At 41.6% G+C, this 15,304-nt stretch overlaps 1 protein-coding gene across 5 annotated transcripts in view; it reads right to left on the reverse strand.

Annotated features, from left to right (window-relative positions):
* Positions 1 to 15,304, reverse strand: part of pam (peptidylglycine alpha-amidating monooxygenase) — a 156,090-nt gene that overhangs the window by 48,668 nt on the left and 92,118 nt on the right. For 4 of the 5 annotated variants that reach the window (XM_036976720.1, XM_036976721.1, XM_036976719.1 and 1 more), the window contains 2 exons: positions 11,700 to 12,014; positions 9,062 to 9,191 (listed from right to left, as the gene is read on the reverse strand). In XM_036976720.1, the coding sequence (XP_036832615.1) occupies positions 9,062 to 9,191; positions 11,700 to 12,014 (445 nt within the window). The remainder of the gene's footprint in view (positions 1 to 9,061; positions 9,192 to 11,699; positions 12,015 to 15,304) is intronic. The other variant, XM_036976722.1, reaches the window with a different exon arrangement.

Here is a 15,304-nt window from a genome sequence, read left to right on the forward strand (position 1 = left end):
AACAAGCTAAAAAATACAATATTTTGGGTTATTGAAAATATATTTCACAGCGGTTTAGGTACAATGATTCTCTATACATTGCTTGTTTTGTCACAAACTGAAATTAGGAGAACTATTAGAATTTTAGCAACCAGGAAATGGCAGAGCGATTTCTGCATTTTCTAACTGATATAATATGGCACATTCCTGTAATTGATATGGGCCACATCACTGGAGCTGGACACATGCACTGGGATAACTAATTAGGCCCTTCAAATTGACTCTGCTTTGGTCATGGTCAGCAGTAGGAAGAGGGAAGCTCAGAAGCCAGGCAATGATTAGGCTAATTGAGACTGAGTGGTGCAGCAGTCTAAGGCACTGCATCTCAGTGCTAGAAGCGCCACTACAGACCCTGGTTCGATTCCAGGCTGTATCACAAACGGCCGTGATCGGGAGACCCATAGGGCGGCGCTCAATTGACCCAGCGTCGTCTGGGTTTGGCCGGGGGTATGCCGTCATTGTACATAAGAATTTCTTCTTAACTGACTTGCCTAGTTAAATAGGTTAAAATATTATATTATATATTTATAGAAACACACGGTTTGGTCATTTAAAAAAACATGTTTTTGTTGTAAACTCAATTATTGTGAATCTTCTTCACTACGCTTTTTACAGCTATTTCTATACACACTTATAAACTGCAAAATTAGTGCCTAATATGTGATCCGTATACTACACTAGCTAGGTTTCCATCCAATTGTCAACCAACTTTCATGTAAATATTATAAAATCCACATTTTCCCTCCAGAGATGTTTACATCAAATTGATATGTTTCAGATAAAGTGCTGTGCGTGATGACATAGTCCACATAAAATACCTTTTGCGGTTAAATTCACATAAACTCCATCAGTAGAGTTGAAATAAAAAATACAAGTTAAATGGGTTTCCATCGCATTTTCAACTCTACTGATGGTTTTCTCACAAGAAATATTGCATTATATAGCAAGTGTGCAAACTCTGATTAGCACGTGTTCGCTACAGCGCAACAGCGCACATTTATTTATTTATTTTTTAACCTTTATTTAACTAGTTAAGTCAGTTAAGAAAAAATTATTATTTTCAATGAGGGCCTAGGAACAGTGGGCTAACTGCCTTGTTCAGGGGCAGAACGACAGATTTGTACCTTGTCAGCTCGGGGATTTGAACTTGCAACCTTCCGGTTACTAGTCCAATGCTCTAACCACTAGCTACCCTGCCGCCCCATTCCTATCCTACACAATTATTATTATGAACAAAAGTCAAACGGCAGCCAAGAATGGATCATCATGTCACCGGAATAAAACCCTCGATATTTATTGGAAAGGAGCATCAAGCTCATCACAGTGCACTTTCACCACCCTGTGAAGTTTATGATAATGTATTTCTTCTGTTTCCTAATAAACTGCATGCTTCCTGAGGAGTCGTAGCGGGAGGACCACACAACATGTCATCGTGTGACTCCCAAGTTTACTTCGATATGATGGTTGTTGTGCATAAAAGAGCTTCCACAAACATTTCTCTCCTAAATTCATTGTACCGACACAAAAAAATCCCACCTTGTCTAGTGTATTTTGTTTTGTCAACATTTGCCGTCATTAAATTTTTTATCCGACCTGTACTTTACTCACAAAAAAGGTTGGATGGAAACCTGGTTACTGTTACCAAAAGTTACAATCACGAATTCAGAAACCAGTTTTTTTTTTAAAACACATCACCAAAGCCGATTGCGTCTTCACTCTTTCATCACTTTGCCCAGATTGCCTGTCTATTTATGCTAATCAGGACACCTGGGAGAGGTTTGAATTTGCATGGTGATCTACATATTCCTGGCCTAGTGACAGGTTACAACCCTGAACACTGGAGGAACACAGTGCCCCAATTACTGACTCCAGTCTACAGACTGTATCCCTATTGCTCCCTCTGAACAAAACAAACAGTTTGAAACATAAAGACAGAAGGAACCTTGGGCTCAGCCTGCCAAACATCAAGAGACACAGGCTGCATCCCAAATTGCACCTTATTCCCGACATAGTGGGCCCTGGTCAAAAGTAGTGCACTAAACAGGGAAAGAGTTCCATTTAGGACACACCCACACAGCCTTAAAGGGATGCACCACTATCTACATAAAAGTCTTATCTGATTTGGAGGAAAGTAAAACTGGATCATTCGAGAGAAGGGACTTCACTAACTGACGATCTATTTGCAATTATCCATTACTTCAGCCTCACTAAACTGGTTTGTGCCTGTGCCTGGAGCTAATCTCAAAAGTCAGTTTGTTTGCAGTTTGTTTGCACAGTGGACAGACCAGGGAAAATATCCCAACACTCTTAAATTACTTGTCCCCCTTGTATTCCATTCACCACTGATCTGAATGGATGTGGGTAAGTAGACATAGGTGATAGGTCTAAATTATCTCCGGTCCAAAAGTCCATATAAAAGTATTTGGACATCGCTGACAGTCTGATAAAGTCAAAAATGTCTGAGTAGTTGTATGGAGCACTTCACAATAGACCGAGATGAGAGGAAATGGTGTCATGATCTGAATATTAAGCTCCAATAGACTGAGATGAGAGGAAATGGTGTCATTGTCTGAATATTAAGCACCAGCACCAGGAACATCGATTTCCAGCTTTCTAAAGATTAGACTTGGAAGTGTTGCAATGCAAGACAATGCCAATGTTTATCCTAGGATTCTTTTCAGCAGCGGTGAAAGTGGGCGTGGGCCAAGGTTTCCGTAATGAAAATGTGGCATTGGGCATTTGACCGTCAGCATTTTAATTTACGGGACATTTGAGAAGTATACCGGTAACCTAATTAGGGCATCCACCCACGGTGATCAGAATGACAGAAATCACATTAAGATTATGGTAATTCGTCTTCACAGAACGTGCAAATCGATGAGGCAATGACGTGTGTCCTTACCGAGCACTTTGAAGGCGTTAGAATGACGTCGCGTTCGCGTGCTAGTCGGAACTAGGAAACTCAGAAATGTTCGACTCGCTAATAGGTTGTAGTTAAACATGTGCCACGTTCAAATCAGTTAGCAAGATGGATATTTCCAAAGTTTACCTAGTTCCGACTAGCGCGTGAATGCGGCATAACTGTCCACATTTACTTTTCCTCAGCCAACAAGACAAGTAATGAACAGCTAAATCACTAGTCTATGCATAGGCAGAGCGTGAGTTCCAAGTTTAGGGGAGCACATTTTCACCATAAAAATGCATCTTTATAACAAAGCATTCCATACATCATTGCATTTGTAGACTTGGGTAAGATGGCCTACAATTCCTACCCTTACAAAAAAGATTGCAGTCAGACTGCAGTGTAGCTGCAGTATGCTGCAAATACTGTGTCCCAAATATTATTTATGTTTTACTACAGTAATTTTGCAGTGTAACTGCAGTTAGAGTGCAGTATAATATTATAGTATATTACTGCATCGAAAACACCACAGTCAACTGCAGTTTCTGCAATTTAACAGCAGTTTCAAAACTGCAGTCCTTTTGTAAGGGTAACGTGATGAGTAGATTGGATAGTCATAATTTCTGATAATATTATATCTCAATCACTGTTCGCAAAATAGATCGTTCAATGCACGACTGACAACATAACGTTAACGTGTCGTCTTTCTTTGCATTGGGAAAAACATATTTAAAGCAATTCAACTACACTTTATATGACTGGAGACATTAGCAGAATCTTTTATAATACGACAAATTACAGGGTAGACTACTCTGCTGACAGGGACAAACAATCCATAAAAGCAATGTTGTCCATATAATATGCCTACGAGAAGGGGAGACAGGAAATGAATATGACGTCCATTGTCCAATAACAAACTTTTAAGCGGCACTGATTAAGGGTGAATATGCGCAGTGAGCACTCACCAGGGGAGGGGCATGGCCGATGCTCTCGCTGGTGCCAACAAGATAGGCTATAGGCCTACTGTTGTTCGCTCAATTAAGTTGATACAATTGTATTTTTTTTTTTTTACCCCTTTTTCTCCCCAATTTCGTGGTATCCAATTGTTAGTAGTTACTGTCTTGTCTCATCGCTAAAAGTCCCGTACTAGCTCGGGAGAGCCGTGCATCCTCCGAAACACAACCCAACCAAGCCGCACTGCTTCTTAGCACAGCGCGCATCCAACCCGGAAGCCAGCCGCACCAATGTGTCGGAGGAAACACCGTGCACCTAGCGACCTGGTCAGCGCGCACTGCGCCCGGCCCGCCACAGGAGTCGCTAGTGCGCGATGAGACAAGGATATCCCTACCAGCCAAACCCTCACTAACCCGGACGAGGCTAGGCCAATTGTGCGTCGCCCCATGGACCTCCCGGTCGCAGACGGCTGCTCGAACCCAGAGTCTCTGGTGGCACAGCTAGCACTGCGATGCAGTGCCTTAGACCAATGCGCCACCTGGGAGGCCACTAAGTTGATAATTTTGATTACTGAATGACAGATGAGAGTCTTTTCAATGTCTTCTTTTTACAGCAATAGCCCTTTTCTTCTCAAACTATGTTTTCCCGTGATTGTACTTTTGAAATAGTGCGATATGCATGGATGGGCCTTTTCACTGAGAGTAGCAACTCAACAATCATCTACAGTTGAAGTCTGAAGTTTACATACACCTTAGCCAAATACACTTAAACTCAGTTTTTCACAATTCCTGACATTTAATCCCAGTAAAAAAATTCCCTGTCTTTGGTCAGTTAGGATCACCACTTTATTTTAAGAATGTGAAATGTCAGAATAATAGTAGAGAGAATGATTTATTTCAGCACATTCCCAATGGGTCAGAAGTTTACATACACTCAATTAGTATTTGGTAGCATTGCCTTTAAATTGTTGAACTTGGTTCAATCGTTTCAGGTAGCCTTCCACAAACTTCCCACAATAAGTTGGATGAATTTTGGCCCATTCCTCCTGACAAAGCTGATGTAACTGAGTCAGGTTTGTGGGCTCGCACACGCCTTTTCAGTTCTACCCACAAATTTTCTATAGGATTGAGGTCATGGCTTTGTGATGGCCACTCCAATACCTTGACTTTGTTGTCCTTAAGCCATTTTGCCACAACTTTGGAAGTGTGCTTGGGGTCATTGTCCATTTGGAAGACCAATTTGCGACCAAGCTTTAACTCCCTGACTGATGTCTTGAGATGTTGCTTCAATATATCAACATAATTTTCCTCCCTCATGATGTCATCTATTTTGTGAAGTGCACCAGTCCCCCCTGCCTCAAAGCACCCCCAGAACATGATGCTGCCACCCCCATGCTTCACGGTTGGCATGGCGTTCTTCGGCTTGCAAGCCTCCCTCCCCCTTTATCCTCCAAACATAACAATGATCATTATGGCCAAGCAGATCTATTTTTGTTTCATCAGACCAGAAGATGTTTCTCCAAAAAGTACAATCTTTGTCCCCATTTGCAGTTGCAAACCGTAGTCTGGCTTTTTTATGGCGGTTTGGAGCAGTGGCTTCTTCCTTGCCGAGCGGCCTTTCAGGTTATGTCGATATAGGACTCGTTTTACTGTGGAAATAGATACTTTTGTACCTGTTTCCTCCAGCATCTTCACAAGGTCCTTTGCTGTTGTTCTGGGATTGATTTGCACTTTTCGCACCAAAGTACATTCATCTCTAGGAGACAGAAGGCGTCTCCTTCCTGAGCGGTTTGACAGCTGTGTGGTCCCATGGTATTTATACTTGTGTACTATTGCTTGAAACAGATGAGCGTGGCACCTTCAGGCGTTTGGAAATTGATGAACCAGACTAGTGGAGGTCTACAATTATTTTTCTGAGGACTTGCCTGATTTCTTATGATTTTCACATGATGTCAAGCAAAGAGGCACTGAGTTTGAAGGTCGGCCTTGAAATACATCCACAGGTACACCTCCAATTGAGTCAAATTATGTCAATTAGCCTATCAGAAGCTTCTAAAGCCATGACATCATTTTATGGAATTTTCCAAGCTGTTTAAAGGCACAGTCAACCTAGTGTATGTAAACTACTGACCCACTGGAAATGTGATACAGTGAATTATTTGTGTCATACACAAAGTAGATGTCCTCACCGACTTGCCAAAACTATAGTTTGTTAACAAGAAATGTGTGGAGTGGTTGAAAAACAAGTTTTAATGACTTAAGTGTATGTAAACTTCCAACTTCAACTGTATTTGGAATTTGCAACACACGCTGAACAAATTGCGCACGTTGCCTTTCGCTCAGACTGTAGGCAATGCAATTTTTTAAGGCTTGGGTATGCTAATGATCCTCTGGCCAAATCATGCATTAGTTGGTTATTTTGAATGATTTTATGTAGAGACAGAAGTTGGCTAATCAAGCTATATAAATTTACTTAGGGAAAGCTTCCCTTAGCCTTAATCGACACGCCTGCCTATAAGCCCCTGTCAATCTACTTTCCCCCATAGCAGAAAAGTTTACCTATTCTACTGGTCAGCTTGTCAAGAACGAACTTGCCTAAACAGATTGGGACTGTTGTGGGACGATAGATCACAAATTCATACAACCAGTAGGCCTGGGCTAAAATTATTATTTTTTTTTAAAATGTTGATAAACCATTATTTCTTAACATTATTAGTGCAGCAATGCGCACATGGCAGTAGACTGACTAAGAGCAAATGTCCATTTGGTTACAGCTGAAAGGCTCTGTATGCTGTATGCGTGATAAATAAGATACATGACAGGGGCAAATTTAATTCCACGGAATTATGCAAATTAACCCATAGACAGATAAGCATTGAATGGTCAAATATATTTACATCAATTGCTATTTACGTCACCGAATGCCTATTTTTTTAACTTAAAAATCGCACTGTTGGTTAGGGCCTGTAAGTAAGCATTTCACTGTAAGGTCTACCTACACCTGCTGTATTCGGCGCACGTGACCAATAAACTTTGAATTGATTCAATTTGATTTTGAATAGGCTAAAAAGCATAATTTCGCAATGGAATTTTTTTTTTCTCCTGAACAATTGGCCGGTGCCAATTTTATTTATCGGCTTTTCTATATATTTTTTTACGGCCATTAGCGGCTGATGGAAACCCTGGCGTGGGCAATGGCACGATTTTAGAGGCCCTTCTCTTGGCAGCAGAGACAACATTTTGCTGTTTTAAAGCACATCTACACATTTTGCCATGGAGCAGAGAACATTTGACAGTTCTAATGCAAGTTTCCTGCAAACAATTTTTGCAGTGGCAGCCACGATTTAGTAGCGGCGGTGCGCCGCTTCTCAGTGCATTTTAGGGGAAACATTGAATGCAAACTGTAAAAGTTTTTGTCTTTGAGAGAGTTGTTTGTGTTGTGTTTGGCCTCAGTAGCCTACACACTGTAATACATTTCTTTACTGACATTCTTGCCAGGTGTCTCTTTAAACAGTAGAACTTTAAAGAAGTACTCTCAAAACAAGTCCCCGTTTTTTGTGTACTACTTTACCCAATTTGTGCAATATGTTTACGAATTTGTTGTGCTTAAGATCCCGGAGTGCACCTTTAAGAGATCTTATGGTTAAATAAAGAAGACAGTGGTCCTCTCTCAGATAAACAGTACAGCAGGGAAACAGTATAACAGTACAGTCGTGGCCAAAAGTTTTGAGAATGACACAAATATTATTTTTCACAAAGTCTGCTGCCTCAGTCTGTATGATGTCAATTTGCATATACTCCAGAATGTTATGAAGAGTGATCAGATGAATTGCAAAGTCCCTCTTTGCCATGCAAATAAACTTAATCCTCAAAAAACATTTCCACTGCATTTCAGCCACAAAAGGACCAGCTGACATCATGTCAGTGATTCTCTCGTTAACACAAGTGTGAGTGTTGACGAGGACAAGAATGGAGATCACTCTGTCATGCTGATTGAGTTCAAATAACAAACTGGAAGCTTCAAAAGGAGGGTGGTGCTTGGAATCATTGTTTTTCCTCTGTCAAACATGGTTGGTTACCTGCAAGGAAACACGTGCCGTCATCATTGCTTTGCACAAAAAGTGCTTCACAGGCAAGGATATTGCTGCCAGTAAGATTGCACCTAAATCAACCAAAGTCCAGCAAGTGCCAGGACCGTCTCCTAAAGCTGATTCAGCTGCGGGATCAGTACAGAGCTTGCTGAGGAATGGCAGCAGGCAGGTGTGAGTGCATCTGCACGCACAGTGAGGCGAAGACTTTTGGAGGATGGCCTGGTGTCAAGAAGGGCAGCAAAGAAGCAACTTCTCTCCAGGAAAACATCAGGGACAGACTGATATTCTGCAAAAGGTACACGGATTGTACTGCTGAGGACTGGGGTAAAGTTATTTTCTCTGATGAATCCCCTTTCCGATTGTTTGGGGCATCAGGAAAAAAGCTTGTCCGGAGAAGACAAGGTGAGCGCAACCATCAGTCCTGTGTCATGCCAACAGTAAAGCATCCTGAGACCATTTATGTGTGAGGTTGCTTCTCAGCCAAGGGAATGGGCTCACTCACAATTTGCCAAAGAATACAGCCATGAAAACAGAATGGAACCAACGCATCCTCCAAGAGCAACTTCTCCCAACCATCCAGGAACAGTTTGGTGATGACAATGCCTTTTCCAGCATGATGGAGCACCTAGACATAAGGCACAAGTGATAACTAAGTGGCTCGGGGAACAAAACATTGTTATTTTGGGTCTATGGCCATGAAACTCCCCAGACCTTAATCCCATTTAGAACTTGTGGTCAAGACAAAGTCCAAGCATTGATTATGCAAGAATGGGCTGCCCTCAGTCAGGATGTTGCCCAGATGTTAATTGACAGCATGCCATGGCGGATTGCAGAGGTCTTGGAAAAAGAAGGGTCAACACTGCAAATATTGACTCTTTGCATAAACTTCATGTAATTGTCAATAAAAGCCTTTGACACTTATAAAATGCTTGTAATTATACTTCAGTATTCCATAGTAACATCTGACAAAAATATCTAAAGACACTGAAGCAGCAAACTTTGTGGAAATTAATATTTGTGTCATTCTCAAAACTTTTGGCCACGACTGTATATGTAACATCATCATAGCTACTTACTTGACCCCCCATTGGTGGTCTCCCCTGTGGAAGATGACCAGGTTGTCGTCTGAGTCCAGGGCCAAACCGGACACCTGACCCAGCTGGAGTGGGCTCTCTGGCCAGTCCGTCACCTCTTCCAGATGGTACTCTACACACACACACACACACACACACGCACACACACAGAGAGAGAGAGGAACGCCAGAAACCTGTGGTCAGCTTAACAATACCATAGGGTCGTTTCAAAGGAGGGAAAAATGACATCTGGCAAGTCGTTCGTTAGCATGGGGTAATGTAAACCAAATAGATTCCTAGCCGCCCTGGTGCAAGGATCTCTTGTCTCACGTCCTCACCCACTGTTTCCTAATAATCTGCTAATCTGCTAATAGTTTGGATTAATCTAAAGTGGAATGATTTGACATACACTGTACATTGCCAGGTCTCCCTTGTAAAATAAGTATTCTGACTTCAAGTGGGACTTCCTAAATAAATATAGGTTAAATAAAAAATAAAAAACATCTGCATTCAGCAAGACACCATTTTTTGAATTTCTTGAGAGGACAGTGGAGGATGATAGGCCGCTGAGCTCAAACAAAAAGGTTGCTGTGAGTCTAATGGAAGTGAACGTAAACACATTTCTGGCTACTATTGACGCATTAGCCTGAAAAATCTATTCACATTTAGTTGCTTGAGTGGATTTTCCTGCTCGTGCTCTTCTCTCGTTGATATGGTAACTAGGTCAAAGACCATTCACTGTAGACAATTACTAGACATAAGTAAACACATGATGAGACAAAGCTTATGTTAAGCATGTCTTATGGCCCTCGACCAAAAACATTTTCGAAATTGCTAGCATTGGATAAAAATTAACTGCAACAGTTTAGCTAATGAAATGAAACCACATTGAGGTTTTCATTATAGGGCTAATAAGACAGAGCAGAGTGCAATAACATGTAATGATGCATGTAATCATATTAATCTACAGAATAATGAAGCGTGAGCATGTTGCACACAACCACAAACATACTCTGCAAACTTCTGATAAATAAAAACAAAACAACATCAACGGCTGCAAGAGAGACTTTGTGAATTGTTGGTTGGACCGACATTTGGCTAGAAGGCATTACTGTACTGTAAATGGGGTCAAAAGGTCAAACGTCCAGTTGAACGTAAACACCAGCACTGGATAAGCAATCAGGTGTAGTGAACACCTCAGGACACTTCGTCGCCTTATTAAAACGGTTTGATGATTGAAAATAACCTATCATGTCGCGGGAATGGCATTTTCAATCAAGAATCATTGAGTGGATTAAGTATGTGCTTAAAACGTGGTTGAAAAGTCGCTAGGCCAAAGCCTTAAAAGGGTTTCACATTCACAACAACAAAATGTTTACTTCAATTCGATTCATGACAAGTAATGAATGATTATGTAAAGTGCTTATGTCGGGCTTACGTAATGAATATGAAGACGTCATATAGAAGAACATAAGCCCTTTTCAAATATCCTCTTTCACAGAAAAACTCAGATTTACATCTTCAAATACCACACGACCCAGGCGATGTTCAATATGCCAACATTCACTGCCTGCAACTCCATTCCACGCTGGCTGGCTGGCTGACTTCCCTAGGCAGTTTCTGCACTCAAAGGTACGACTGGGGCACCAACCCTCAGACAAACAGCTGAAAGCCTCTCTGCTGTATGAATAAGTCATGGTATGATGTGGAGAGGAATGGCAATTCGTTGGTTAAAGTCTGGCCGGGAGACAACAAGGCGCTCCAACCGGTCTGCTCTCCACCGCCCCCAAAAACAGGAGCAGATGCATGAAATCAAATTAATTTACACCCGTTTGTGTTGGTAATTGGATTTTCCACACCGGATTGATAGAGCCGGGACGGGCGGGCCGATAGGACGTATCCCTGATGTCGTTTGAGATTTGACATGGAAACTGGAATTGAGCAAGTCACAACAAGAGCTCCGCCTCGCTAACAGCTGGTTGGTACAAAAGACAAAAAAAAACAACTCAATTGGTATTGAGTAAGGGAACCTACTCAAGCGAAACGTTCAATTAGATTTTTTTTCCAGCTGTCAGCAAGCTTTGTTTTAACAACAAAGAGAGGGATGTTACAAAGGGGAAAGAAACACACCAGGAAGTCCTAATCTAGTCTTATTTCAACTCCTTTAAGCTTTGTGTAAATCTTGATGATTTTCTTAAAAATGATACGTGGCGGAGCGCCCTTATGTACTGTGTGTTTTTTTTTTAAATGGTCTAATAATTTCAATCCATGAATCAATCAATCAAATCACCTCTGAGAAGAGAGCCAAAAGAGGGCATGCTAAACACTGGTCTGGAATCAGCCTTCGCTTCATGTCTCTTAATCTGAACCAGTTCGTTCAGAGCCTAAAGTTATCCCTGGACCAGCTACACTTCCAGTCTCATCAGCATGTAGGCTATAGCGCCAACACTGGGTGATTATGTGGAACCTCACTATACCTGATTAATGAGCGCAATGAAATGGGAGGACATGGGAATAATAATAAATGTAAACAATAATAATAATTTGAAATCACATAAGGACATGCCTTGGAATTGAAACATGCCAAAGCAAAAAGACGTCTTTCAAACACGGTTGATGTCACCCCCCCGGGAAAACCCACCTTCTTCTTCATCATCATCATCATCGTCAATCTCGACCAGGGCGTTAGCTGGCATTAGCTTGCTCCCGGGAGGCCTGGCCGTAGCCTCTAACTGGTGAAACTTGTGCACTCTGTCCCTCACCAGTATAGCATCCTCTCTGTCCAGGAAGCCTAGCCTGGGACTGGGCCAGCCCAGGTCCTTCTTTTGAATTATGCTATCAATCTGAGCCACCAGTTTGGCCTGGGCACTCTGCGCCTCGCCGGGCGTATACTTATGCACGTGGACTACGTCCTCGCTCTCGCCTAGGAGTTTGGACAGAAGGGAATAGAAGTCACCTGCACACAGACAGACAGACAGACAGGCAGACAAAAGGAGGGAAAAAGAAAGGGAAGGGAAAGAAAGAAAGAAAAGGGGAAACATGGGAAGTGTGAAAACAGGTGCGGAGAGGAAGGAGGAGAAGTGTAAGTGCATTCCATTGTAGATAGTGTCGCTACGCAGCTGGAACAAGGTGTTAGCAGGAAACACAGACAAAAAGGTAGGTGTGATATAGCATGCAGTCAGTTAAAAGGATAGCTGGCAAAATTTTAAATGCTAAATTCACAAATATTAATGGAAAAATCCACCAAAAACCAGTCATTCCTTTAATTTAACACTAATATGTGAGAACAATATCTTTTTGTGAACAAATGTTTCATTTTGGCGTAATAATAAGGTTGGTAACAACATGGAAAATCATTGTGGAAATCTTTTTCAGCTCAAGTCAACTATGTAATGCTCTCCCTACAGGCTGGCTGGCTAGCTAGCTAGCTAGCAAACACAATAACACCAAATAAAAATATCAGCATGTAAAGTAGCTAATTAGCTGTAAAATCATCTAAAACAAACTACACTATCAGTTTAGGAGTCCCCAATCTCACCATGTTCAACCTGAAGATGCTTCACAGAGTGGAGTCTAACATTCACAACAGCAGATATACTTTGAGGAGATGGAAAACAAAGCCCATGCTACGTCAATGGGCCGCACGGTGCATTCTGGATGATTCTGGGACAAGTAGCGCGTGAACGTGAGTCTATTGGGCGCTAGCTCAAAAACCCAACATTAGCACAAATTTCGTCACCAAGAAGTACAACATCACAAATCTTTACAGAGACGTGAGATAATTAACTGGCTCTCTGTAATATCATCTAGCTTTGGAATTCTGACATTACATACTTTCGAGGAAAATAGGCACGTTTATCGACATACTTTGAGAAGGGGATGCTCGACCAATAGCTTAGCAATTGCGTGACGCAGCATGACAACGGGAACGCGATTGGTCGACAGCCTGCTGGGTGGGGCATTATACGCTCCTTCTTTCATTTGATTCCAATCTCCTTTCTATAATATCTCTGACAATGGCACCTTGCAATGCACCCTGGACTAAACAGACAAGACAGATAGGAAGAATGTGCTAGACCCCCCATTAAATTACAAAGTTCTCAGGTAGGAATATCGCAAAAAAATATAAGAAGACATCCTCCCGAGTTATGACATCAGCCAGTATTGAAATCTGACATGTATGATAGACGTTTTCCTATTATTCCTATTAACTTCCAGTGTAGTAAGAGAGACTTTATCACAGTGCTACGTCATACAGGCCCGAATTGCTGCCCGCTTGAATGCCAATAACTCAGGTACACGTGAAAACATGAAATGACCCAGGGAATCGATAGAACATCACTCAGCGATGCATAAAAACAATATAACATTAAAAATGGGTGAACTTTTCCTTTAACTCACAGTATTTTGACCAGTATGGGGTTGTAACATTTTTGGTACTATCCTTTTCGGCGGCTAAATGCACAGTACATGAAAATTCACAGTACATAAAAAATGCACAGTACATAAAATGTAAACAACCCCTTTTCAAATTATGTCATTGTACTACAAATAAATATATTGTACTACAAATAAATATATTGTGCTACAAAATAAATCTCAAAAAGACTAACAGACCACATCCTGTACACAATACAGAACACTATGGTTATGATATCTTCTTAGGTATGCCTACGTTAAACTGTCATCTAGGCGAGGCCTAAATTCTTCACCAAGCTAGCGACTGGATCGCTGTGTGTGCGCGATCACTCATTGCATTAACAGCTGCGATGGGAAGTGACAGTGTCTCAGACCACTATGCATTCTGGAAAGCCACCCTACATCTACGACGGCGTATAATCAATTTATCAGCGTAAAAAGGTCACATCTGAAAGCAACAGCAATCACATCCCATAAAGACAATGGCACTGAACTCTGACATACTGCATAGCTGCACAAACACACACACACACACGCTGCATTTCAAAGAAGAGGCTGCTGCCCGTTTTTTAATAGGTTCATATTAAAAGGTTAGGTAGAATAAATGTAACCAGATGTAACAAACATTTGTATTAGTATATGCATCAAAACACCCAAGACTTTCTTCTTTTTTTCGAGTTATGACATAGAGCTAATCAGAATTCAGAAGAATGACAAAGAAAATGTCGGAAAATGTTTTCCGGGGATTGATGTAATATGGAGGACCCGGCAAGCCAGCCTATCCACTATAATGCAAACTCCAATAGAAATAACTTGAAATGTATAACTTAAAATTAAACCAAATTGTTTGCACTCATGACTACTGGTTTTAATTCAAATGTTCAGCAAATACTTTCGAAATGTTAGAAATCAACTTGAAAGGTTGCTAGCCAACTAACCTGCTAACGTTAGCCCTGTTAGCCTGCTAACTTCAGCCCTACCAGGCTACTAACGATACGTTAGCAGTGCATGAGTCAACACCTAGCTTACAGCTTCATTTATCAAATAATGTTAGCTATATGCAGTTATCTTAGCCAGCAGCTAGCTAGCCAGCCAGCTAAAGTTAGCTATTTAGCTATTAGCCTAGCCAACCACTACGGTTATGGTTGGCAAACTAAAGCTGAACTACTGGAGACCAGCTAGAACACAACTAACACAATAAAACCAAAACTTAAGCGCAGATTAAAAGCAAAGAGAGAGCAGAGACTTACAGATTGATGGCTGGGAACCATCTGATGGTAAAACGTTTAAAAGAGTGCAGGCTGAGTTAGCAACCAAAGCGAGGGGGAAGCAGGCGCTTCACTGGGCCAGCGGTTTGCTGATGTCAACGTTGTGAACAGAGTGCCCCATGGTGGTGGGGTTATGGTAGGGGGCAGGCATAAGCTATGGACAACGAACACAATTGCATGTTATCGATGGCAATTTGAATGCACAGAGATACCGTACACGAGATCCTGAGACCCATTGTCGTGCCATTCCTCCGCCGCCATCACCTCATGTTTCAGCATGATAACACATGGCCGCATGTCGCAAGGATCTGTACACAATTCCTCCAAGCTGAAAATGTCCCAGTTCTTCCATGGACTTCATACTCACCAGACATGTCCCTCATTGAGAAATTGTTGCATGTTGTGTTTATATTTTTGTTCATCGTACATGCTAGCATGGCTAGTGGCTAACCTTAACCAGCTTGAACTAGCTACCGAGCTAGCATACAACTTGGTAGCACAGAGTAGATCCTCCATATGTTGTTGAGAAATAGCACATTGTGGGTAGTTTAGAAGATAT

This window comes from Oncorhynchus mykiss, chromosome 5, assembly GCF_013265735.2.
Source record: "Oncorhynchus mykiss isolate Arlee chromosome 5, USDA_OmykA_1.1, whole genome shotgun sequence".
Classification (NCBI taxonomy): Eukaryota; Metazoa; Chordata; class Actinopteri; order Salmoniformes; family Salmonidae; genus Oncorhynchus; species Oncorhynchus mykiss.